This window comes from Amblyomma mixtum, chromosome 5 (genome assembly GCF_055824585.1).
Source record: "Amblyomma mixtum isolate Tamu chromosome 5, ASM5582458v1, whole genome shotgun sequence".
Classification (NCBI taxonomy): domain Eukaryota; kingdom Metazoa; phylum Arthropoda; class Arachnida; order Ixodida; family Ixodidae; genus Amblyomma; species Amblyomma mixtum.
In genome coordinates this window covers 63,372,741-63,396,679 of record NC_143016.1, presented here as the reverse complement: position 1 = coordinate 63,396,679, position 23,939 = coordinate 63,372,741, and the positions used below count along the sequence as shown (strand labels likewise).

Below are 23,939 nucleotides of genomic sequence, written 5' to 3'. Positions count from 1 at the left end.
CAGTACATTTACCAATGTTTTCGTAGGCATGTTTGAAATATCTAAGCGTTATACGATTGTATTCGATATTGGTGGAGTTAACCTTTTCTAAACACGACCCTCAGCTCTCGCCTGGGCGTGTCAAGTGGGCGAAGCGACGCATGCACGGTAATATGAGCGCTTAATGTGGAGGGTGCTGTGCGCGTAGACGATTATCGCGCCCATCAAAGGCGCCGTCACGTTGTATTTGGACTTGTGCGACGTATTGAGTGTCCCTTTTATTGTGTGAAATTCCAATATCTCCTAATGTGTTCTGCGGCGGGAAACAATTTTCAAATAGTGAGCGCCAACCTCAGCAAGTTTGAATTGTGCTAAGTCTCATTGGTGTACTTGAGTTTTCCTTTTATTCACGCTCCGTTTGTTGATTTGTGCTTATTCGATGCTCTGAAAGTGTTCAAACGGCGTCCATAGCTGCCAGATGTGAGTCATAGCGTCGGTGTTTGACGCAGGCCTCGGCAAACCGAGTCAGCGCAGCGCGCGCGCGCTTACTTGACCTTCTACGGCCGGACGTCCTACACACTCACTGCGCGCTTCTCCCTACGCCGGCCTCGCGTTCATATCCGTACCTCCCAGGCGGCTACTGTTCCCATTTCGCTCACGCATCTTTTCACCCTTCTTGCATCGCTAGAAGACTCCACGATCGAGAAGCGCGTGAATGCTGAATCACCGAGACGTAGTAATTGCGTACGTCTGCGTCAAATTTCGTATTTTACGTGAAAGAGCGCCTTTACCGAACGAGTGACGATCGCTGGGTACACGTTCGATATACGACGTATATATGGCGTGCGCACCGATGTGCGCGTATGCATAAAACACCATCGCGTGACCTCGATCCTCATCCTTATATTAACCAGGACGATGGACCGCGGTAGCGTGAGCATCAACTATATATGCAGCTACGAAACGGAAGTGTCGCTCTGCAGAACGGCGCATACATATCATACATGAGCCGCTGCTCTACTTTTTCTTCTTGATCAAACGCGGTCCATCTTCCGGCGTCCTTGTCGCAAGGCATCTGGTTCACTGGCCGCGGCGCAGTTTTGTGCTTTTTATTGTGATCCGTGCAGGCAGTCTAGGGACCCTGCTTGTTGCTTCGCACCCGTCCGCCCCCGCCCCTTCGAGGCCTTGGACACTGTTCAAGAACATAAATAGCGCGCGCGCGACTTTCGGAGTTCCGGCACAGTTCGCGCCTTCCGGCCCTGGCCGCGCGCATATGACACTTTTACTCTACCCCACTGGTGTCAGTGATCGATTTCTAGACCGCGCTGATTTCTTCGGCTCCGGTTAATACTCGTCCACCAAGCTCGTCCAGGTCGCGCGTACGTGGCCATTATAACGCATCCACTCGTTTATGCAGAATCACGTGGTTGTCTCAATCGATTGGTCGTTGAGGATCCGTTAGGACGGCTGGCTGCGGCTGCGTGGTGATCTACTATAAATTATAATTTAACGCGTGTTACTCGGTGTAAATCAAGGCAAGATAAAATGCGGCGTCCTGGTGCAAGAAACTGATTATGCTGGATATGGAACAGTGGGCATTTAACGTATATAGCCATCGATGATGATGGTGATAGGGACCTTAAGGGTGACGAATAGAATACCCACATACGCGCAGAGTGCGACTCTTTTGGAGTTTACAGCCATTGCATTCAGGGAAAACAGCGCATGCATGGGCAGAAGTGTCAGGCGCTGATGTTACGCGTCCTTTTTGTCCGGATAAACGAGACGAGACGTACCTGTAAAGATATGGTGTTGCCACTAGCTGAATTTGATTTGTGTTCCTTGAAAATTAAAAGTGGCTTTTGAGGGAAGGAAATGGCGCAGTAGTCTCACATCTCTGTGGACACTTGAACCGCACCGTAAGTAAAAGAAGAGTAAAAGGCGCCATAGTGGAGGGCTCCGAAATAATTCCGGCCACATGGGGATCTTTAACGTCTTTAACCTCCTTCCTTCTTTCCCTCGTGGTGCGGCTACAGTATTCACGGAGAAGTGAGACAGTTACTGCGCCCTTTCGTTTTCTCAAAGACCAAATTTTACCGAGAGAAATGTTCCGCCTCCACCGAAGCGTGGCCGTCGCGGCCTTAGCCACCGCAGGTGAGGTACGGCGGAGAAGGTTTGGTTTATTGGGGTTTAACGTCCCAAAGCGACTCAGTCTATGAGGTACGCCGTAGTGAAGGGCTCCGGAAATTTCGACCATCTGTGGTTCTTTAACTGGCACTGACAGCGCGCAGTACACGGGCCTCTAAAATTTCGCCTCCATCGAAATTCGACCGCCGCGACCTGGATCGAACCCGCGTCTTTTGGGTCAGCAGCCGAGCGCCATAACCAGTGAGCCACCGCGGCGGCCTAGTGGAGAAGGTGAAATGAATAGCGAAAGAGGTACAGTTGAGCCTGTGCGGAAATTTTTTAGTGCGCCATGTTCTTGATTTCCGCACGCGCATATTTGCTGCAGCTTTGACGAGGCAGGGGCCGACGTCGCCTCAATCATTCATGCATCTCTTCGAGCGTTTTCCACTTACTAACAACTGTCAGGCTCCGCAGCTGAGCTTTCAGATATAGGCTCGCGAGTAGTGTATGCGTCGTCTTGATCAGGACAGCTACAGAAGACTCGCCTCGCCGGAGAAGGGCTGGAAGCACGAATTCGTAATTTCAGCCCCATTCAAATATACACGGCGACCCGTATGTACTACCGGAGATGCCGCTCGGGCACATATGCGCCGTGTCCAGGATCGTAAAAGGTGACGGACGAGAATTGCGCGCGGTCTGCATAAATAATGCGCTCCCGAATCTCTTGTCGCTGCCTGACAACCGTGAAGTCGGCCATCTGCACGTGCGACGTCAATCATGCGAGCCCCTCCGGCATCGACCTGCCGGTCACCGTCACACATTCTGATGCCGCGTGCACGCCGTTAAAAAACCCTTACCACTCGGCTGCTGGTAATAATAAAGTATTCTGTAGCAACGGCTTAATCAAAGCTACGTTAATGAAACTTGGCACAAATAATATGCAGTAGTAGTAATTGCAAAAATGTCTTAAAATTTGGAAAAATTCCACAATGGATTTTTTTTTTCTCATTTGTCCGTTTCTCAGAAATGGCTCGTAACTCAGCGCTGAAATTACCCGTACGGAAAAGCAGCTTTATGTTATTGAAAACGAAGTCTAATTTTAAGCCCACTTCAAAAACTACATTTTCTAGATTTTTTTCTTCGTTTTCATTCACTCCGTGTTCATCATCTTTGTAACAAACTCAAAAACCAATTTATTTAGACCTAAGTGCGGAACGTTACGTGACCCAACGCCGCCGAATTACGAAGACGAAGTGCGCGTCATCGGAATAATTACATGGAGCTTTGCGGGCCAAATCAACTCTGTTTTGCAAGCAAGCGTTTTTGCGTTTGCCTTCATATTATATCGAACTGTAGCCGTTGCCTCAGCCAACGGCTCAGCTGCTGAACGCCACTGAGCCACCGCGATGGGTGCTAGACGGCTCCCTGTATAATCCAGTAAAGGGGGACCTCTTGCCCTCTAGAAATTTAGATGCACGTCCGTTTTGGCTGAGGCAAGTTTAACGCAACCGTTGGAACGCTTACCCAATTCTTGTGTGCAAAAGGGGCTCTCCCCTTCCAGTGCATCGAATAACAAGGCTGCTGAGCGCAAGGTCACGAGTTGGATTCCCGACTGCATGTCGAAAGAGGGCGCAAAATGAAAACAAAGTTGCGCAACCCGAGGTTCCCTTGCAAAGAACGCTGTGCCTCGTGGCAGAGGGGTTGCCCAAGAACACGAAAGCCCATTGCATAGTTTCGAAATCGGCTGGTCGATAAACTTTGTCTGTCTCCGTGTTCGTAGCTGGCGCCTCCGACAGGAAATTCCGTTCACGGAAAGAGGGGGTGAGGGGAATGCGCGGATGAATGCTTTAGTCCGGTAAGACTTGAATTTATAGTGAAAACCGCAGTCTCAATGTTTTCACTCGCCGACCTGTGTGGCACCCGGCCCTACTTGGTACTTTACCCTCTTTTAGTTGCGTTATGAAAGCAAGTGTGTGTGTGTGTGTGTGTGTGTGTGTGTGTGTGTGTGTGTGTGTGTGCGTGTGTGTGTGTACACACACACTACATGACGGGGGTCAACAGTCAACTCAACGAAACCAAGGAGCACAGGGATGTTTTTTTTTAATTTGTGGTGTTCATAAATGGGACATTAATAGGGTAATTATTTAAAGTTATTTTATTAGAAATCAGAAGAAAAACAATCACATGCCGCTGGTGGGATCCGAACCCATATTCAAAGGCGTTGTAATCGGTTCGTACCATTGCAACTAGATGCTTATGACGTAGTTAAAACTCTATTTGCTTTTGAGGCGTGCTTGGATCTCGCGCTGCTTTGGGAATAAGCTTTCAGTTCTTTTTTCTTATTGCGTATGCATCTGTGAATTCAGCGAGCTTTATGTTGCTGCGAATAGGACTTAAAAAAAATGCACCTCCATGCTCCAGCTTCGTGTACCTTTCTGCAGCGCACATGCTGTTGCTTCTTTTCTTTATTTCCTTTTTTTCTTTCCCACTCGCGAGGACCTCACTCTCGGTTGCATTCAACGCTTACTGCCTTCCAAGCCGTTTTGAGCTTGAGGAAAGCACACTATATGAATTGATTACGGCGCGCATCATTTCTGAAAGCGGCAAATCATAGCTGTTGATATATTTCCCGGGCTTATTTTTGCAGCGTCACACTCTTCACCTGAGCGCATGATTCTAGACTTCCTAGCAGTTCTTTATCCTCTCTTTTCCGCCTGGGGTAAGACAAAAAAAAAATAATATTTATAGCACTGCGTACATCCCCGTCTGACGCTCCCCTTTCTGTTATCCGAAACGTCGTTACGTCTGCGCGCTCAGACGCGCATCCTCTCCAGTTTCGATTTCGATCTCGCTGGCAGGAAACGAGCGGACGTTTCCGGTAGTCGCAATGCACCACGGGAAAAGGGGGGTCGTGGTGGAAGTGGAGAGGAGGGATGCGAGCGTTTATCCGGGCTGGCCGTTGCTGGCAGGCTTTGCGGCTTCGACGGGCTGGACATCGCGGCGACGCGTCCCTGTGTGAATCGATCTGCTCGAGCGCGCAGCGGCGATCACCGTGCTAGCGCCTCCGCACGTGCTGTGCATCGAGCACGTGCAGTGCTCACGCTTCGGTGGTGCTTTCGCGCGCGAGTCATCACGTCTCTGGCGCCGAGGTGGAGGAGAAGCGGCAGTCGTCAACCTCCTCCTGTGATTCAGAGCCTCGCAGCAACGCCTTCCTTTGTGCCGCCGCAAGTCGTGTCTCTCGCATCGAGCAACTGCGGCGGCAAGATACCGTGCATTCGTTTATCGGTTTTGCAGTGCGGAATTTTGCGGACTCGGCGAACTCGACTGCGCCCCATTGTTCGCTCGGGCCGTGAAACGCCCCAGTGCTGGTGGTAGCGACGGCGGCGCGGAGGGAGAGCTCTTGTGTTTTCCTTTCCGCCGATCGTCGTGGTGTTTCTTTTCTCCGTAAGGCGCCGGCGTGACGCCTCCCGTTTTGTTATTATTGTGCCGTGCGGCCGGATCGGGCCGAAACATATGTCGGGCGTGCCAGCGGCGCTGCGTGCGTGATCCGTGCCACATTTCGGTGAGCCTGCATCTCGAGTGTATATCCCGGTTAGCCGGGAAATTTCGCCTCGCGTTTCGTCAGAATCTGCCCGCCTGGTTTTTGTAAACAGAGTTCTCCGAAAAGGAAGAGTACTGTCGAAAACGATCGGGGCTCTGAATAGAGCAACCAACTGCACAGGAAGGCTTTCAGGAGAAACTGAGAAGAAAAGCGTGTTCCGGTGAAGCGACTCTCTGGGCTTGGACGAACCGACGGCAGCTGCGCATTTCAAACGGCGGCAGTGAGAGGAAACCTGTATTGGCCAGCGCGGACGGCACTTAGGTATGGCCTTGAAGCGGGCGTCCTTCTGAGGAGAAGCGACGGCGGCGGCATAGCGGGAAACAGTTTCGATTGGGGAGACGAATAAAAGGACGTTAGAGGTGTCATGTCTATGAACCGCTACACGACCAGCGCCGATGGCGCGAGGCAAAAGCCTGGACGCAACCAGATCCCTTGGCAGATGGACGCCAGTCCGCTTTACATAAGAAGGCAGGACCACCTGAACGACCGGATGCGCGGTCTGTACGTGAGCGAACCTTCGGCGCCGTCGCCGCCCATGCCCCCCGTGACATTTACGAGCACCACTCGGCAGACTCCCGTGGCGGCCAGAAACCACCACTATCCGCGCAACTCGTCCGATTACGACAACACGCCGCCCGAGCCGCCCAAGAGGACGAGCTCTGCATCAATGACACCTTCGTACGACTCCGTGTCTACCTCGTCATCTTCACTGCAGTACAGGAACGGGGGAGGGGGCAGTGGTGGTGGCGGCTATGGTGTTGGCAGTCCTTCGAGGTCTAATGAGGGCCTCTACACATCTCCTGGCACATCATCAGCAGTCCCTCATTTGGAGGTGGAGGAGTAGGTTGCACTTTCTGGCAATAGCTACTTCCCTCTAAGCTGTAGCGCGATGTCATTGAACTGCTCAACAGCTGTGTTCCGACCAGCTTGAGTGCAGGTTTCGTGTCGACGGTTAGCAGTTCACGCGTGCTCTGCAATAATTGAAAGAGTGGATTTTTGGGCATAAATCCTTAACAAGCCCATTGCATGAAACTAGAAAGAAGCCATTCATAAAGAGAACATTCAAATTCAAGACTTCAGCAAAGAAAACAAAAAAAAATGGTACTGTTTTTAGATATGGGCCAGAATTTGCACTACATGTTATGAATAGCAGTGGGAGCAAATTGCTTGTCATGGTGGAATATTAAGATTTGCACACATTGTTTGAGACCATCCGACACTAAATTATCTTGGCAGAGGATCACGCAGGCTGTTATGTGCATCCTATTGCTTTCTGCGGAGTGACGCAAATAATGTTATGTTCAACCATTTTGCACTGTGCGCAAGCAGCTCAGCAGTAGAAATAGTGAGGCATTCTTCTTGAAAAATATGATTAGAGAAATACGGTCTTGAGCACTTGGCTATGAATGGAGGGGGAGTTCCTTCAAAGCAGGAGATGCCTAGAGGCTTATCTAGGGGTCAGTAAACTTGGGAAAACTTATCGCGAGCCAGCAAGGCACATTCATAGATAACGGTGAGGGCGTAAGGGGTCAGGTTGCATTGAGCATATTGTTACTTGCTGGCTTCCCTTTACTGACGTGTGTTTGTTGCACTCGTTTCATTCCTCACTGTAAAATTTTATGTTTAGCTACGCAGCAGTTTTTTGGGTCATGTCTGTCAATATTGGTGCATCGCCATGAATTTACAGGACATCAAAGTGGATTTTGGTTACAACTTTATGATGTAAGATAAGGTACATAATCACTGCTAAACAATCCGGGTGCACTCGAGTACTCTCGTTTGTTTACAGGATGAAAAAATATGCGTTTTCTTACGTTGTCTTAACCAGTTGTCCACACCCCGTAGCTAACCCAGTGTGACCTAGCTGAGCCAAATAGACAGCTTTTTATCATTATAAGAACGTTCAAAATTTGCCCTTCAGGATTCTAGTAATGGTGGGCATTATATCTCCAGTGTTTGAGAACATGGAAAGCGCAATTGGCTGTTTTGAATGGGCACTTTTTGTGGGAAAGAAAATTTAGATATGCATATAACGTGAACAGCAGATTTTAACACCGCTTTTTGAAGACATTCAGCAATGTACGGTACTGTTTTTGGCGTGACTTTTAAGGTTGCACCAGTTTTGTGTTTTCTTCTGTGTGCCTAGGCAAATCGGATATGGCATTTTTAACTTACTAGTGATTTTACAGGTTAGGCTTGTTCGGCTCTTGTTTGTGCCATTTTCTAGACCAGAAACTATGCTTGCCTTTTTGTTCGCTTCTGCTTTGTGCTTTCATATAGCAGGCTTTCGAGTTCAACAAATTGGACAACGTTCATTTTCAGAACGAAGTGGTAAAATTAATACTAAGAAAGAAAGTGCATGTGTGTTTTTTTTCTGTGCTCTTTTTTGTTTTTTGTGCTTCCTTCCAAAGATGAAGTTTCTATATAGTTCTGTGAACATTCAATTGAAGACAACGAAATGTTTCAAGTAATATTCAAGTGAATATCTGCAAGGTTTAGGCAAGCAAAAATTTTTTAGTGGTACGAAGGCACAACATAATTGTGTTTTAATTTTTTATTTTTACCTTCTTTCTTCCTCTGTTTGACAGTGAATCGGAGGCAAACTTCCTAATGTCGCTCGAAACGATGGCTTGCACCCGTTGTGGGGACGGGTTCGAGCCCCACGAGAAGATCGTCAACTCGCATGGCGAAGTCTGGCACCAGGCTTGCTTTGTGTAAGTAAGGTGGATAAAGCCACAGTGGGGATCTTTCTCTGGTGGGAACACACATATAGCTTGGGAACTTCAGTAAGCATCAATGGGAAGAAAATGATGTGCTTTAAGGGACTCCATTTCTGCAAATAGCCTAGAATTTACGAAAAACTGACCTCGCAAACAATCTTTTGCAAGTGAAACTTGAGTCAGCTAAAGGCTCCATGTGGGGGAAGGGGGCGGCATTTTAAATGCGCTAAAAGACTCATTTGGAGTCTCATGTAGTAACTAACTGCGATGTATCCGTCATGATTTCTAAATTAACAGCAAGAACCAGAATAGACAGTTACCTGACAGGCTTTATTGAACTCTCCATACAATTGCTGCTGAGGTTGTTTACTGTGCCTTTTCTTCTGTCCGTTGCCAGCTGTTGCCAGTGCTTCCGGCCATTTCCCGAAGGTGTCTTCTATGAGGTAAGATGCTCTACTCACATTTTTTCAACAATTTTGGTGCTGAGCAGGACCGATCATGAAGTGTTTTAGCTATTCTGTCATGGCAAAAGTAGCAATTATAGTGGAACTTCTCGCAATGAAGTCCTTGTACCATGTTGTGAATGTAAAGTCCAGAAAAAAAAAAAAAGTATGGACCTTATGGGCAGATAGGTAAACTGATGCTTGACACCAAGCAGTGCTCAATAACACAAATCTTTTCTGTGATTAAATTTGGTCACTGAGGACGTCAGCCGGCCTTCTCACTGTTGTTATTAAACACCAAAGGTGAAGACGAGCTTGAATTGGTAGTCGTTTATTGAAGTATAAACAGCACAAAACAGGAAGACTGCAGAGGGGAGGCTCACAATACAGCACATGTTGTGTGTTTCCTTTCTGTGTTGGTTTTTGTGCTCTTTACCTCTTGAGCGCCAAGGTACAGAAGTATCACTGTAAATGTGTGTTTCTACATGGTGTTAAGTTGGCGTCTTTTTATTCTTGTGTAACTGCAAAACACATGAAAATCCACAGCAAGCTCATATATATCTTGTGGGAATAATGTTGGTACTTGTTTTTGAATAATGTGTTAGCATTTAGTGGTACAGCAAGGATGTTTTTCGACGCTGTCTAGGCATTCTTCCTGTATTCTTGCCTTGTGCTTTGCAGTTTGAGGGCCGCAAGTACTGTGAGCATGACTTCCACGTCCTTTTCGCCCCCTGCTGTGGCAAGTGTGGAGAGTTCATCATTGGTCGGGTTATCAAAGCCATGAACAACAACTGGCATCCCCAGTGCTTCCAATGCGAGATTTGCACAATCCCACTGGCTGACCAAGGTTTCATCAAGAATGCTGGAAGGTAGGCACCTCTAGTTACACAGACTGCATTTTGCCTGCTGAGATAGAGGCAAGTGCTCGTCCTCGGGTCTGCCTCTACATTTGTTTGGTGTGCTGTGACACTGCAAACTCGAGCACTAAATGGCCTCAGCCCACCTCTGCCCAGCCATGTGTAGCTTTGAGCTGTGTCTGAAGTAAAGGCGATCCATGTGTTTGAGCCGACACTGAGTGTTCGCACCTTCAAGATCCCTTAGCAAAGGCAATGCACTGCTTTGACTCCAGATTTTTGTAAATGGCACCCCCAGGCTGATTCGAGCTTCGGGAATCAGCGGGGCATTTTCCTTTCCCTTCCCTCTGATCTTTTTGACCTTTCAATTTCTTTCTTCTCTCTCACACCTGTCCTGTCTTCTGTTTTTCTTTTATAGCTTTTCCTTTTTCCTGGCGGCTAAGGTTAACTGTGGGCGACGTAACTTACCTTGTTACCATCACATCTTGTTATTGCAATGCTTTACAGCTGGCATGGGTGAGCTTGATTTCAAGTTTGTTTCAGCCCTTTATTAGGCTCCCGTGATGGATGTTTGACATGTGAAAATAATGGTGGTTAACTGTGCTTTGAAGGTTACGTTCCCATCTTTCAAAGGGTATAACTCTGTTCTGAGACGTGGGCGTGTATGTGCTACATATCAGACTTTTTTTCCCCTAGACAAAGGGAACATTTCTGTGCTAACATTTAGTTCACACTAACACAGCAGGTAAACTGTTCAACCCTCTTTCAGGGTTCTTGTAATAACAAAAAATTGGCAGATGCTTAAGCTTCGCCTTTAGAAGTGGAAGGCAACAGCTTGTTACAGCACACAATTGGAATGCCATCGCGCCTGTTGTGAGGCCTTGTTCATTGGAAACAGCTTTGAACATGCATTTTTTGAGGAGAGGCTCAGTCATTGTCTCACATCTCGGTGGACACTGGAACCCAGCTGTAAGGAAAGGGAGGTAGGTGGGAGTGAAAGAAGAGAGAGAAAGAGGTGGTGTAATGAAGCAATGGAAAATTTGATTTGAGGAAAGGAAGTTGCAGTAACTGTCTCAAAACTGTATGCAAAAATATGAACCCCACTTTATACTCCAAATTTTTTACATTGCTTTTATTGTCAGAAGTGTGGCAGCAGCTCATAAGCTGCCATGGCTGATTAACCTGCGGGATATGTGCTGTCCTGGACCATTCCTTTGATGATTTTATGTGGAACCACATTGTATCAACCATTGAAGATGAATGTCTAGGATACTTACGGTCATGCCTGGCTGCGAAAACGAAGTAACACTGGAAGGAAAAGAAAACATCTTTTAATGAAGGGCGGCTGACCATAGTACAGAACGCAACGTATGCCAAAGTGATACAATGGGGCATGGCACCACAATAGCCTCTGGCACCTGCTCAGGCTATGTAAGCTACATTTGCAGAAAGGCCCATTTGTGGCCATGGCAGGAGCAACTAGTGCTGCTCTTCCGTTTCCAGACAGGGCCTCGCAGTGTTCTAGGTTACAGAGCCCCAAAGCCTCTTCATATTGTGAGAGGCCTCACATGCTTTTACCTCTACCCTCATAAAGGGCCTTTAGCACCTGAGGAAAGGCAGTGGAGTGTGTCTAATAAAAAAGGTTCAAATCAAGGGACTGAAAAAGAAAAGAAAATTGCCCTAGATACTTCCTACATCTAAAGTGCTCTAATTCCAGTACAATACAATTTTAAAGCATTACTGAACAACTCTGGTGACATAACAGATGTTTTAGGCTCACCGTCATCTGTAGCTTTTGTGACCGACTGCGGTGGCTCAGTCGTTCCTCATGTTCCTTGGGCCTCTGATCTGCGTGAAGAGGTAGCTTTCGCCAGCATGTCTGCAACTGGCAGTGCCAGTGGCAGTTCAGTCTTTGTATTCACTCCTCTGTGCTTGCATTGTGGGTCGCTTCTTTACAAGATCTGCGTTTCATCGTAGTATGCATGAAAATGTTTTGCTTGTATTTGTGCAGAGCCCTCTGTCATGAGTGCAATGCCAAGGAAAAGGCTGCAGCCTGTGGCAAATACATCTGCTACAAGTGCCAGTGAGTACCTCTCATCTGAAAGAATATGCACAGCGGTCATTGCTCACGAGAGCTGAAAGTTACTGATAACAATGTGAGCATCATTTGGTGCTATTTCATGCAGTAGCCCGTGTGGCTTTCAACCCCAGGGGGAAGTAACAATTTCAGGCTCTGTATTATATTATATAGAGCTGTTTTTTCGTGGCTTCAAGCAGAATTTTATCTCTCCTTTAAAGTCGTTTTGCTGGCGTGTTGCAAGTCGGTCGCAGCGTAAAATGGATGTTTAATTATTGGTGATGCTGACTAGTGGGATCAGCGTTAAGCCACTGTTTTTATTTATGTGCTTACTTATATTGAGGAGAAAACACCAATTTCTTGACACCCATAGAAGGGTGCAGAGAGTTGTCCTTGGAAAGTTTATGTACTATGCAAAGCTTATTGTTCAGGCGGTGCTTAGTCTCATGTCTCTCTATGTATTGAATGGCTTGTTGACCCCGCAGGGGATGAGAGGCAAACATCTTTGTGTGTTTCGTTTTTCAGCGGCATCATTGACGACATGCCTCTGAAGTTCCGCAGTGAGCCCTACCACCCGTACCACTTCAACTGCACCACTTGCGGGTAAGTGTCTCCGCTCGCTTCAAGTATACCAGGGCTATTTGTGAATGCACATTGTCTTGCGTTGTTTTTTGAATATGACTGACAGGGCTTACGAGTTTAAATTTCATTTTTTGAAGTCATCATTGGGCTATGTTTCAGTTAATTGACACCTGTTGCTAGTGTGGTAAACTGCTGTGTCTGCTATATATATATATATATATATATATATATATATATATATATATGTGTGTTTGCAATCCAGAGATTAGGGGCAGCTGCGCATAGCTGTGCTACAAATGATGCCCTCTGTCTTGTGAAGCTGAACCCGTTCTACCTGGCCGGCATGGTTAGTCCTTGCAATGACAGTTTGCAGACATGCTGTTGCTGTTTACCTTCTTGGATTTTGTGTTCTGAGCCCAGTTAATCATTTTTTGTTAACGTTGAATGACTGCTGCTTATCTTGGCTCATGCAGATTACCCAGAGGCATGAATGTTACTATAGTATGTGCAGGCAAACTTGATTTAGCAGAATCTGATTAATTGGGGTTGTACTGTTCTAGTGTTTGCATATCAGCTTCTGTTGGCTTGGTAAGGAGGCGAGCATGCTAGACCAAAGGCCTGGCTACTAAATGACAAAGGTTCACTATGACTTGGCTTTTTGCAGAGGACAGTGCCCAACTTTGTGTGCCGTTTGTGTGCACAGCACAGATTGTTAGGTCATCATTGATGCATTGTGCTTTGCGTGCAGTGTGGAGCTGACCGCGGAAGCACGTGAAGTCAAAGGGGACCTGTACTGCCTCCGCTGTCATGACAAGATGGGCATCCCCATTTGCGGTGCTTGCCGGCGACCCATTGAGGAGCGTGTAGTCACTGCACTTGGCAAGAACTGGCACGTGGAGGTAGGAGAAGTGTGCCTGGCCTTGCTCTGATTTTGTTCATTGGTTGGAATCATCATACACATCGGCATGTAAAGGGGTAGAATGGTAAAATGGATTAAAATGGTAGGTTTCAGTGCAGTCTTACATTGCAGTTGAGGAATTAGACTAAGTGCAGGCTCTGAATCTTGTTTAATTAGTTTCTGTACTAAAGTCGTGATTTTGCATAAGAATGTTTGAATACTGCTAGTGAATTTTCAGCGCATAGCATACACATGAATTCTCAGAATGCAGTAAGGCAAGCTCACTTCATTATGGACACTGTTCTCCCACGGTTGCCTCCTTGCCTACTTTAATATTGTTTGCAGCTTTGCTTCCCTTTAACCCTTCTGCTTTCATTTATGATTCAGGTCTGTTTTATTTTTGGCTCTAAACTAAGCAGTCACTGGAATAGTGTTGCTAGGAGGTTCACATGTTCACCAGTGGCTTTTTGGGCTGGTATTGCTTTTACGTCAAAACTGGCAAAGGCCACTCGCATTTTATGCTTGCATGATATACAGAGTCTTCCACTGCTGTCAGAGCTAGCTAGATACACGTTTTTTCGGCCTAGGCCACTGACTTGTTCACGCGCCACATTGTGGGTAGAGTGTGTGCTTGGCAGCGTCACTCTATGAAAACTGCTCCTTAGAATGAGCCTTGACTTTTTTGTCCAAGACTTACCAAAATTTATCATTGTTTTCTATGAACTGAATACGTACTAGAGCACGCAGCTTTTGCGCTTGCTGTGAAAGCAGTAACACCTTTTGTTTGGAATAATTAGAGACATGGCAGCTGGCTTCTATTTCAGGGGGATTTGCCCCTGCTGTCGTAACTTGTTTTTTAACTGTAGTTCACATGTTACGGATGGTCCACATTTTGGAAACACTGCGGATATGACAATGGTTGGTCAAGTATTGCAATGTCACTTTGTAGAACAGAAAAAGGAAACGGCATTGCTTTGTTGGAGTGCATCTGTTTTTCGCGCCAGTTGCTGTTTGCTGGTTTAATGCAGACTTTTTGTCTTATGACGCTGCATGTGCTGTTTTCCTGCAATTGTGTCCTTGCTGTGCTGCAGCACTTTGTGTGTGCCAAGTGTGAGAAGCCCTTCCTTGGCCACCGGCACTACGAGAAGAAGGGGCTGGCGTACTGTGAGACCCACTACCACCAGCTGTTTGGCAACCTTTGCTACATCTGCAACAGTGTCATCGGTGGAGATGGTAAGTGGCACATTTATTTCTTCTACTGCTTTCTTCTCCGTAAAGGCTCACAGCAGAGTTTTTTACTATTATTTCATTGGACCTCTGATTTTTTTACATTAAAATGTTTTTTCGTAATGTGTCTAAAAAAATGTTTACCTATATTTTCGCCAGGTGTTGATGCCCATGCAAAATGTTTGCAGTGGATATTATTGCACCATGTACAGTAGCCGACCGATATTTCGGACTCCAATAATTCGGAGTAGCGCAATATTTCGGACTTCGCTGAGGAACCGTAGCACACCTCATAGAAACATGTACATTATCATAACCGATATTTCGGACTTTGCGGAGTCCGAAAGTTTTTCAGCCGAAAGTTTGTTATTTCGGCCTAATATAGACGCAAGCGGGCATCGCTGTCATGACCAACCCGTTTGCCGCCACCGTGAAAGGCGCCATCTTGGATTTAAACGGAATCTGCTCAGCGGGCGCAATCGGACTGGCTTGGATAGGCTTGGCTATTTGGTCTCCATCGTTGCCATTCGAGATAATGTGATGCTCTCCATTGCCATCGAGATGGCCTGCAAAGGATTATCGGTCGCATTGAAAACGGTACAGCTGCAGCGTCCGCCGCGGCTTGGATGGCGCAACCCGCGGTGCAGGGCAGCAAAAGCGGTAGACGAGGGGAGCAGGGGGGGGGGGGGGGGACTGTATTCGGGTGCGCTCGCTTCCGCTCGCGTCTTCCCGTGGGTTACCCACGGGTTACCTCTCGGTCTTCGCGAACATCATTGCCCCATGCAAACTGACTGTTCTTGCTTCGCGCAAGGAATGCATTAATTCACGGCATGACCACGGCCGCATCACTCTATCCGGTATCATGATGTGATAGGGTGCGGACATGAAGAAAGCACGGCTATGACTCAGATAGTCTAATATTGTCCCTAGTAGGCGGAACATGTGGAGCGACAATTTTCACGATTTTGAAAGCTGGTTTTTCGCAGAAAAGTTTATTTTGTTAAGTTCACGGATTTTTCAGACTGTTCGATTATTCGGACTATTTCTCGGGTCCCGCCGAGTCCAAAAAATCAGTGAGCGACTGTAATATCTATTATGATGGCTTGGTGGTTTGAGGATCTGGTTCACATACGAGGGGCGCAGGGTTTCATCCCCCTGTGTCACCAGGTCCTCACTGCTTTTCCAATGGGTACAAGCTTTCACCTGGCATGGTGCTTGGTGCCTCAGGGATAAAATGCTTTGAAAAATGGCTCTCTGACTTCACCTCATGCAGACTGAACATGTTATAGTACATGGCAGTCTTTGGCCAATCTGCTTCTGTGCCATTAAAATCAAATGAAATGATCATAAATGATGTTGCACAAGAAAGTCTAGCTTGATATGTTTTGCATTACCACTCTATTTCTATGAGACCACCTGCAGCTGCATTCCTTTGGAGATCAACCACATTATGTACTAATCTACTGTGCACATGGCTGGCTCATTGTCACTACTCAAAACATTTCTTAGCACAACTAGGACACTTTTGGTGATGGGGAGTTTCATCGCTATGTATTCACTTAGGTTGGGTTTGTTAGGCTCAGTTTTTCAACCTGCTAAGCATAGGCTTGAAGCATTATGTGCTCAAAATAGAGCCCACTTTTTTTTTTCATTGGTTATCGAGCAATTCATCATTTCACTAAATTTGATGGTGTTCACAAGCTTCAGCAGGTGCCTATGCCCTTCTTCGGAGAAAAGCAGCTCGTTATTTTAAACCCATGACCTGTGATTTGAAATACTGGATGGTCCAAAGTGAAGAGTGCCCGCTGCGTTTGGTCATTAGCTTTACTATTCGGCTGCTGAGACAGAGGTCACGGGCCGAATCCTGACCTTGATGGCAGCATTTCAATGGAGGCGTGCAAAAATGCCCATGTCCTGCTCAATAGCAGTGAGCATTAAACAAACCCAGGTGGTGTAAATTAATCTGGAGCCCTCCACAACGACACCTCTTATAGCCTTTGAGCAGCTTCGGGATGTTGAACCCCACATACCAACAAAATGGATACCACATACTATGAACGAATAGATTACAGCATTCACAGTCATGCCAGAGGCACTAACAGCAGGGGCACGCAGATGTTTTCAATTTTCAAATGGTTCATTACATGCCTACCTAGCCCATTCAGTAAATGATGCAAGTGCTGCACATTCCATGTTATGGCGAGTGTAACGTGTGTTTCATTAAACAGTACGTGCCCCTTATATGTGGCATAACTTGGGGTGAACAAATGGCAAGCTAGTAGGCGTTCAAAGAAACATAGTGGCCTCTGTCCTTTTACTGGTGTATCTAGGTGGCTCGTGCTTGTTAAATTTTTATCGACATTCTTAATAACCCTTGTTTCCAACAAAGTTGTGTGTTTGGTAGATTCCAACATGTAGGGCTTCTTTTTGCACTGGTGTTCTAGCACCATCAAGCCACTGATCTAGTTCCATGTTTGCTCTTCAGTCATTCCTGTTTGTTCCCCTTGCAATACCGTAAAAACCCACGTATAATGCGAGTGACGCAAGCTCATAGAAGACATTTATTCAAATCGCATCCGCACTCCACTTCAATCACTGTATTCTTCAGTAGCGCTTTCTTCGGACATTTCTTTGTCCGACAAATCATCCCAAATGTACTGATCTTCCGTGCCATCGAGGGCGTTCGAGATGCCGCGCTTAAGCCTGCTTCGGCCGCCTGGTTGGCGTCACTGCAGGCTCACCTGAGCGCATCCACTCTGCGTAGCACCGCTTGACTGCGTCCTTGAATGGTTTGTTTACACAACCATCAAGAGGCCGCGAAAGCTTCATCGCGTTTCGCTGCACGCGAAAAGGGCTTCTATCTGTCGTGGCGGTCGTGGCCATCCACGAATGCTTCCTTCGACGACACCAAACTGCCTCCCGGCTGCACCGTTGCCGATGTTCTCCACAGCTAAAATCATTTTTCGCTTGAAAGCAGCCGAGCACTGTTTTCGAGATCCTGACATCGTGCTCCCCAAAACAATATCCACTTCACGAAGCGAGCCTTACATGCGAGCACGTGCGTTGTCAATAGGCACACAGCACACCGCTACCCCCCGGCGCACCCAACGGATCAACAAAGAAACGACGTCGTGACGTTGTTTGTCAAGAGTAACGAAGCCGTAGCCACGCGCCAATAGCAAAGCCAAGCTGTAGCCACGCTGCAAAAACGAAACCAAAACTTCGAGCAACTTCGAAAATTTTTGTTCGGATCCGCAAATAGTACGAGGCGGAAATTTAGGACGCTAATTATGGGAAAAAAACCTCGTATTATACGCGGGTTTTTACGCTAACCCCTGTTCATTCTATTAGGATCTGAATTAGTGACCTGCTTGTCTAGTGATGGTAACATACTAGCCTAGCCACATGCTTTATTTTTGGTAACTGATCTCTCGTCTGATGCAGCAGTACATTCTTAGAAGCTGCTCATATAGTGGCGTTGTCAGTAAAAGTGTCTTTCAAGTACTTCTCTGTCTTGAATAAGCAATGTACAGAAATCTAGTGCATCACATCCATGATATCGTAATTGTGTTTGATGTGGACATGTCATTATTCAATTCACATTTAATTTAGCAGCAAAGGCTGGTGTACTCATGTTTGAATGGGTTTTTAAAAAAAGCACTATTTTTATTCTCTTAGCTAATGGATTGATTGTTGGCAGTCCATTTGAATTCAGAACATTTTAAGCGCATCCCTGCTGCAGATATAGACAAGTTTCGAAGAAAAAGGAACGCACTAGCGAAATGCAGACATGTTGAAGGTAAATGCTGCTAAGGACAGGAAAATAGCGCATATTGTCTGTACTGCTATAACTGTACATCATTGTGGAAGCTGTATCTTGCATCACCTAATGAATGGACAGATACATAAAGCCATCCAGTACAACGATGTGTGACTGGCCAGTATTTTATTATTTTGGGTCGTTGGAATAGGTTTGCACATGGGTCCTGGCTTAGTGCTTACTGTTCTCAAGTGCACAAAGAGTTTAATGAGTTGGGCCTGTGGTAACCTGATGCTAGCTGTAGCTGCTGCAGCACTGCAGAGTTTTGGCCAGTCAGCCAGAGGGGAATTAAAAATATATCAAGTAAATGAACGTTTATTTACTGCAAACTGAATGATCGGAATGATTTAACGCCTCCTGGCTACTTGAATTTTGTGAGGTGAAGTGAACTTTGTGAACTTTAAATGTCCTCAATACCTTTTTCTTTTCTTGTCTTTCCTTTTCTCTCCTTCAGTATTCACTGCCCTCAACAAAGCCTGGTGTGTCCACCACTTCGCATGCTCTGTCTGCGACCAGAAAATGAGTCAGAAGTAAGCTGAGTATACTTGTTTTTTCATTATCCTTGTTTTGCTCATTATTTTGCTGCTGTCGTGAATTCCTAGTGAACAGAATGGAAAGACGGCCATGCTAGTTTAGCAGGGTTCATAGCTTACAACACATTGGGAATGAAACAAAGCACATAGGTTGGTATTTTTATTTCTTTCTGCCTGTTTTGTTCTTGTGCTGTAGGCTGTGAATTACAGTCAGTGAGCTTGAAGCCTGAAATTGCCGTGAGCACATTTCTTTTGCCTCCTTTGTTGTGTTATGTAGTTAGAGAGGTGGAAATGTTATTAAAGAGAACAAAAGAGAAGTAGTACAGCGAAGGTTAATATACCACAAACTTTTTTTTTCATGGCACCTATTTCTAGCTACAGTTGTCCATCTTTCCAACTGCAAACGTTTGAAATTCGGCCAAAAAACTTAAATAGTACTTTTTTCAGACATGGGTCTCTTAGGGAGCCCCCTGCCCCTTTTATGTGTGTGTATAGGTATATGCATGTGTATGTATAGGATGGCAGCACTGCATGTCAGAAACGAAGGGGCTCACATCAGATCAGCAGCAACTATTATCAGCTTTCTCAAAGGTTATCATGGCTCTAGGTACCGCAGTTCGAGGAATACTGACTGTAAGAATAGCGAAATGAATTTCAAATGTGCTCTCATGTGTTTATGCTGGGCCAGCATTTCTTTTATCATTCTGTATTGTTCAGAATTCTGATTTAGAAATGAAGCAATACACAGAGAACATAACCTGACATGGTCCTGCTCTAGACATAACCATGTGATGGTGATGATGATGATGATGAAAACATTTATTGAAAGCCACAATGCCTTAGTTGAAGGGAAGGCTGATCGGGTTCCTAGTCCAGGACGCCGTTGGCAAGAGCCGCTGCCCGTGCTCTGATGATTCAGGCTCCCCCTCTCCGTTAACAACATATTCAGAAATATTACAACATTTGCGCCTTGAACGGCAGACACTCCCGAGGCCCGCTAAGGTTCTTAGTAAATCAGAAGAGTGCCACCTTCGCAGGCTACGAACTATGTCTTTCAATAATCCAGCTACGCTTCACGCCATTGAGCCCGAGTCCTTTTCGGCACAGTGCAAATTTTGTGGCCAGAAGGCAAACTTGTACCATATGGTATGGGCTTTTCAGAAAAATGACAGCATTTACATCATAAATCAGCCAACGCGGGAGGGCTGGGAGGCAGCCCTATCGAGCTCGGACCTCGAGGAACAACAATGGTGATGATGAATAGGAAGAACCACATGGGCAAGCTGCTTCTTGATAACTAGCCGAGATGTCAAGAAGTCTAGTGTTGTCGAAAAGTTTCCGGACTGCCTTTTATGTTCTTGAGCATGCAGAAAAGTATGAAATATATTCAAGCATTGTCCAGCTGATTTGGGCAGGCAAATGTACCTTGCAGGAAATTGCGTTTGGTGTCCAATCGACAATACTGTAGAATATACACAGCATTTAAGTCAGGTTCTACTAGTTTAGCTCTTGAAGCAGTTGACATGGCTCTCTATCCCTCTTCCTTGATCTTTATGCATTTCAGCCCACCTTGATTTCTTGCACTTTTTGTTTGCAGGACAAAGTTCTTTGAGGTTGACCTTAAGCCTGTGTGCAAGCGGTGCTTTGAGAAGTTCCCCAGTGATCTGAAGAAGCGACTGAAGAAATCTTATGAAGTCAACTCCAAGGCCAATACGTGGCAACCATGTGCATGAAGAGAACAAGCAGCTTCTTTGCTTGCTCCGAGCGAGCATTTAATCAACTAGTGTGTGTGCCAAGCTTACAAGAGTAATATATTTACTATATTACCTAGACGTAGTTCTCTAGCCATCATAGCCAGGGTCTTAATTTGTGCATCGATTCCCTATGCTTGTTGATGTTGTTTACATATTGATGACAATGATGTTGCTATTAATACCAGTACAGAGAATGCTATCCATGGCAGGAGACAGGCAAGAAATATATTTATATATAGTGCCTAGCTTTGCAATTAGAGTGGTATCAAATGTGACAATGTGAGATTATATCTGGTAGAATAGCAAAAATCTAGCAGGCATTACTGTTGAGGTAATAGGTGGGATCTACTGTTGAAATTGTGCTTTTATTAGGGAGCAGATTTCAGCGCTACTTGGAAAGAAATTCAGGCAAGGTGAAACAAGCTTAATGAAAACAGATTTTTAGAGTTTCATCCCAAAATCGTTTCTATGGTACTTATTGCATGTCAAAGATTTCCTTTGTATTGATGCCTGCTGGCTTCTCTGCTCTGTTTCAGTTATATATCAATCAATTGAGGGACTGCCATAAAAATGAGATTTATGGAAAATTATATGAGATATGAATCTCTCACAAACAGGTTCTGAAATGGATTATTCTACTATTTCAAGACTATGAAATCTTCTTGGTTGTATTGTTTACTGGCCAGGGCATGCAATTTTAGAAGCCCAGTAATGTGGCTGTTCTCCTTAGGGCTGTATTGTTGTGTTGATGGACATGGTATAGAAATCATCTGCTGCAAAGGACATCAAAGGATAAGAGACCAGAAAGTATCTGCTCTCGATCACATCACGCCATTTATTTTATAGATTTTATATATTTCCTTTTAGAATCTCATTGTTTGTTTTCTCATTAGTGTAATGGACTGCTCTTTTTGCACAAGTGTTTTTCACTGTTTCGTGCTGAAAACTTTTGTTTTAAAACATGTCCTGTATTGAAGAAACGCACAGTTTTTGAAAAGGTCTGCACAATCATGACAAGCCTTTTGGCTGGATTTCTTTCTGCATGTTCGATCTGAATCCTCTAAGCTGCCTTTTACGAGACAGGTGTGTATAGCTGCTTAGTCCTCAGTCTCCATTTGATTGCTACAATACTTTGCAAAGTGTTGAGACTTGAGGACAAGGCACTATCTAGTCTTTTGATGTGAACAGCAACGTGGCTGTCACTTCACTTAATCATGTGCTTGAAGGTCTTATGATTGTCAAATTTGACTTGCCTTTTGAGATTTCGTATTGCTCTACACAAGGCTGAGTGCTGTTGTGTTTTGAAGTCTATTATATCTGTTATTGATTTGAGGCTCTTTGCCTGAACTCCCACCCAAATTAGCATCCATTCTGCATGATCTGCTGACAAACTTTGGTTTGGACTGTTACTTGATGTGCTTTGCACTTGCGAGCGGACTTTCTAAATTTTGCAGCAACTTGTGCTTCCTTGTAGTTGGGACTATTTGGCGCCTATCCTAGTTTGTGGAAGGTGCTAGTGCTGTTGGGATAAAGTCGTACTTCATTCCAGCCTTCTGTGCTGGCTGTCACAGTGTCATTTGTTAAAATTGCTGCAAATTTGATTGGAAGCAATGTTCTTGAAAGCACTGCCATCAGCTTCTTTTTTCTATTTTTGTATGGATGCAGTTTTATGCTGTCTGTTCTGGCACTACTGAAAGTGCTTGTAATCAGCCCTTGGCTGCTGTTGCTAACATGATCTGAAGGTGACCTTTTACGGTAGCAGATTTACATCCTTGTTTTATGATTAAAATGCAACACTGCAAAACTTTGCTTTCTTTTTCTCATATATACTATAAACGTAGAGAGAGGGCAACTGTTTTGTTGCGTCATACGTTTTTGTTTAACATTTCCGTAGCAGTTTTGATTTTAACTATAGTATGCAGTTAGTGCAGTAGGAAGTTATATGTACGCATTGCATGTGGATCCTGTTGGTAGCAGCAGCAGCATGTAGTAGTTGTGTATGTGAATCACGTGATTGTTTACATTGCTCTTAAAGGAATTTCCCAAGGTCATGGCAGCCAGGTTTCTACGAAAGTTTGGAACATCAGTTTTTGTTGTCCTCTAAGGCATGCTTGGATATTGGGATTTGAAATTTTATGGATTGAATACTTAAAAATATTTGAAGTGATCCCCAAATATAGCCATGTGTTGTTAGGAGTATTTGCTTTGCATTTGGCATTTGCTGCAGGAAGACACATATTTTCATCACTTATTGTGTAATTAGTGACCAAAATTCAATGTGATATATATCCGAAAAGGCCATTCTATTAACAAAAGTATTGGTTGCTATTGCTGGATGTTAGAGTTACGCACAACACATTTGTGTATTGTTGTCGTCACCTGTGCCTTACCAGCCTACAAGGCTGTTTATATATTGCTGTTATCCTTCACGCACACTGCATTTTGTTGCAGCATTTACTTTGGCATTGCAAACTGTTACCTTGAAATCAAAATGCTGATATGTCATAGATAGAGGCTTTTTGATCCCTAGCATATCCACAGAACATTTAGCGTGCTACATTCTCACTTTGAGAAGTCTGAACGGGCTTTAAACCATTGTTCGACTGGTGTTGCTGTTGTGCTAGGAACCCATTTTGAAGGCAGATAGATGCCTGTCGCTACATTAATTACCGAGTGCATTTTTTACTGTTTGCAGTGCGGCAGACATTAGTGCTCATTCATACTAAGATTACCATCCTTGGCTTTTTCACGCGGACATTTGCAATCTGCACGCCAAAACCACAATTCGTCATCATGGTGTTTTATGCAAAGGATTAGCAATTACTATGTCGCAGTATGTGCCTTAATTTTACGTATGTTTGTGCGTGTACTAACTTAGATTGTTTTAGACAGTGCCTTTTAGCATTCTGTTTGGAGCACATTTTATGTCTGTTGTCATGCTTGTATAGATTGGCAACAACTTGCGCCACCTTGTTTGTGAAGACAATAAAAATACCTTGTTGTGAACTAATATAGCTTTGAGTGATCACAATATGATGGCAAACATCGGTATTTTTTTTTTTCATGGTAGCATGCATGACATGCTCATTATATTTGGCTGACAAGTTAGCAGGGTCGAGGTGCTAAATATATGCGTACACATATTTTAACTTATACACAAACGCAATATATATTTCTTTCATATTTATATTTGTAGTCCAGTCGAGATATATCGAACTTGAAGGGGATCCCGAAATAGTTAGATATATCAATAATTCGATATGTACAAAATGGCAATAGATACGCATATCTGCAGCCTAGGCGCGGGAACACATTGCATCCACC

General features: G+C 45.1%; 1 protein-coding gene across 1 annotated transcript; it reads left to right on the top strand.

Moving 5' to 3' along the window:
- Nucleotides 1–5,029: 5,029 nt before the first annotated feature.
- stck (LIM zinc finger domain containing stck) lies at nt 5,030–23,625 on the top strand. Its single transcript, XM_089544743.1, has 10 exons — nt 5,030–6,547; nt 8,296–8,421; nt 8,825–8,870; nt 9,552–9,739; nt 11,736–11,807; nt 12,327–12,404; nt 13,132–13,282; nt 14,373–14,514; nt 18,783–18,858; nt 20,459–23,625. Exons 1-10 carry the CDS (start codon nt 6,072–6,074, stop codon nt 20,592–20,594), a joined length of 1,491 nt encoding a protein of 496 aa, XP_089400869.1. The 5' UTR covers nt 5,030–6,071; the 3' UTR covers nt 20,595–23,625.
- The last annotated feature ends 314 nt before the right edge of the window (nt 23,626–23,939 follow it).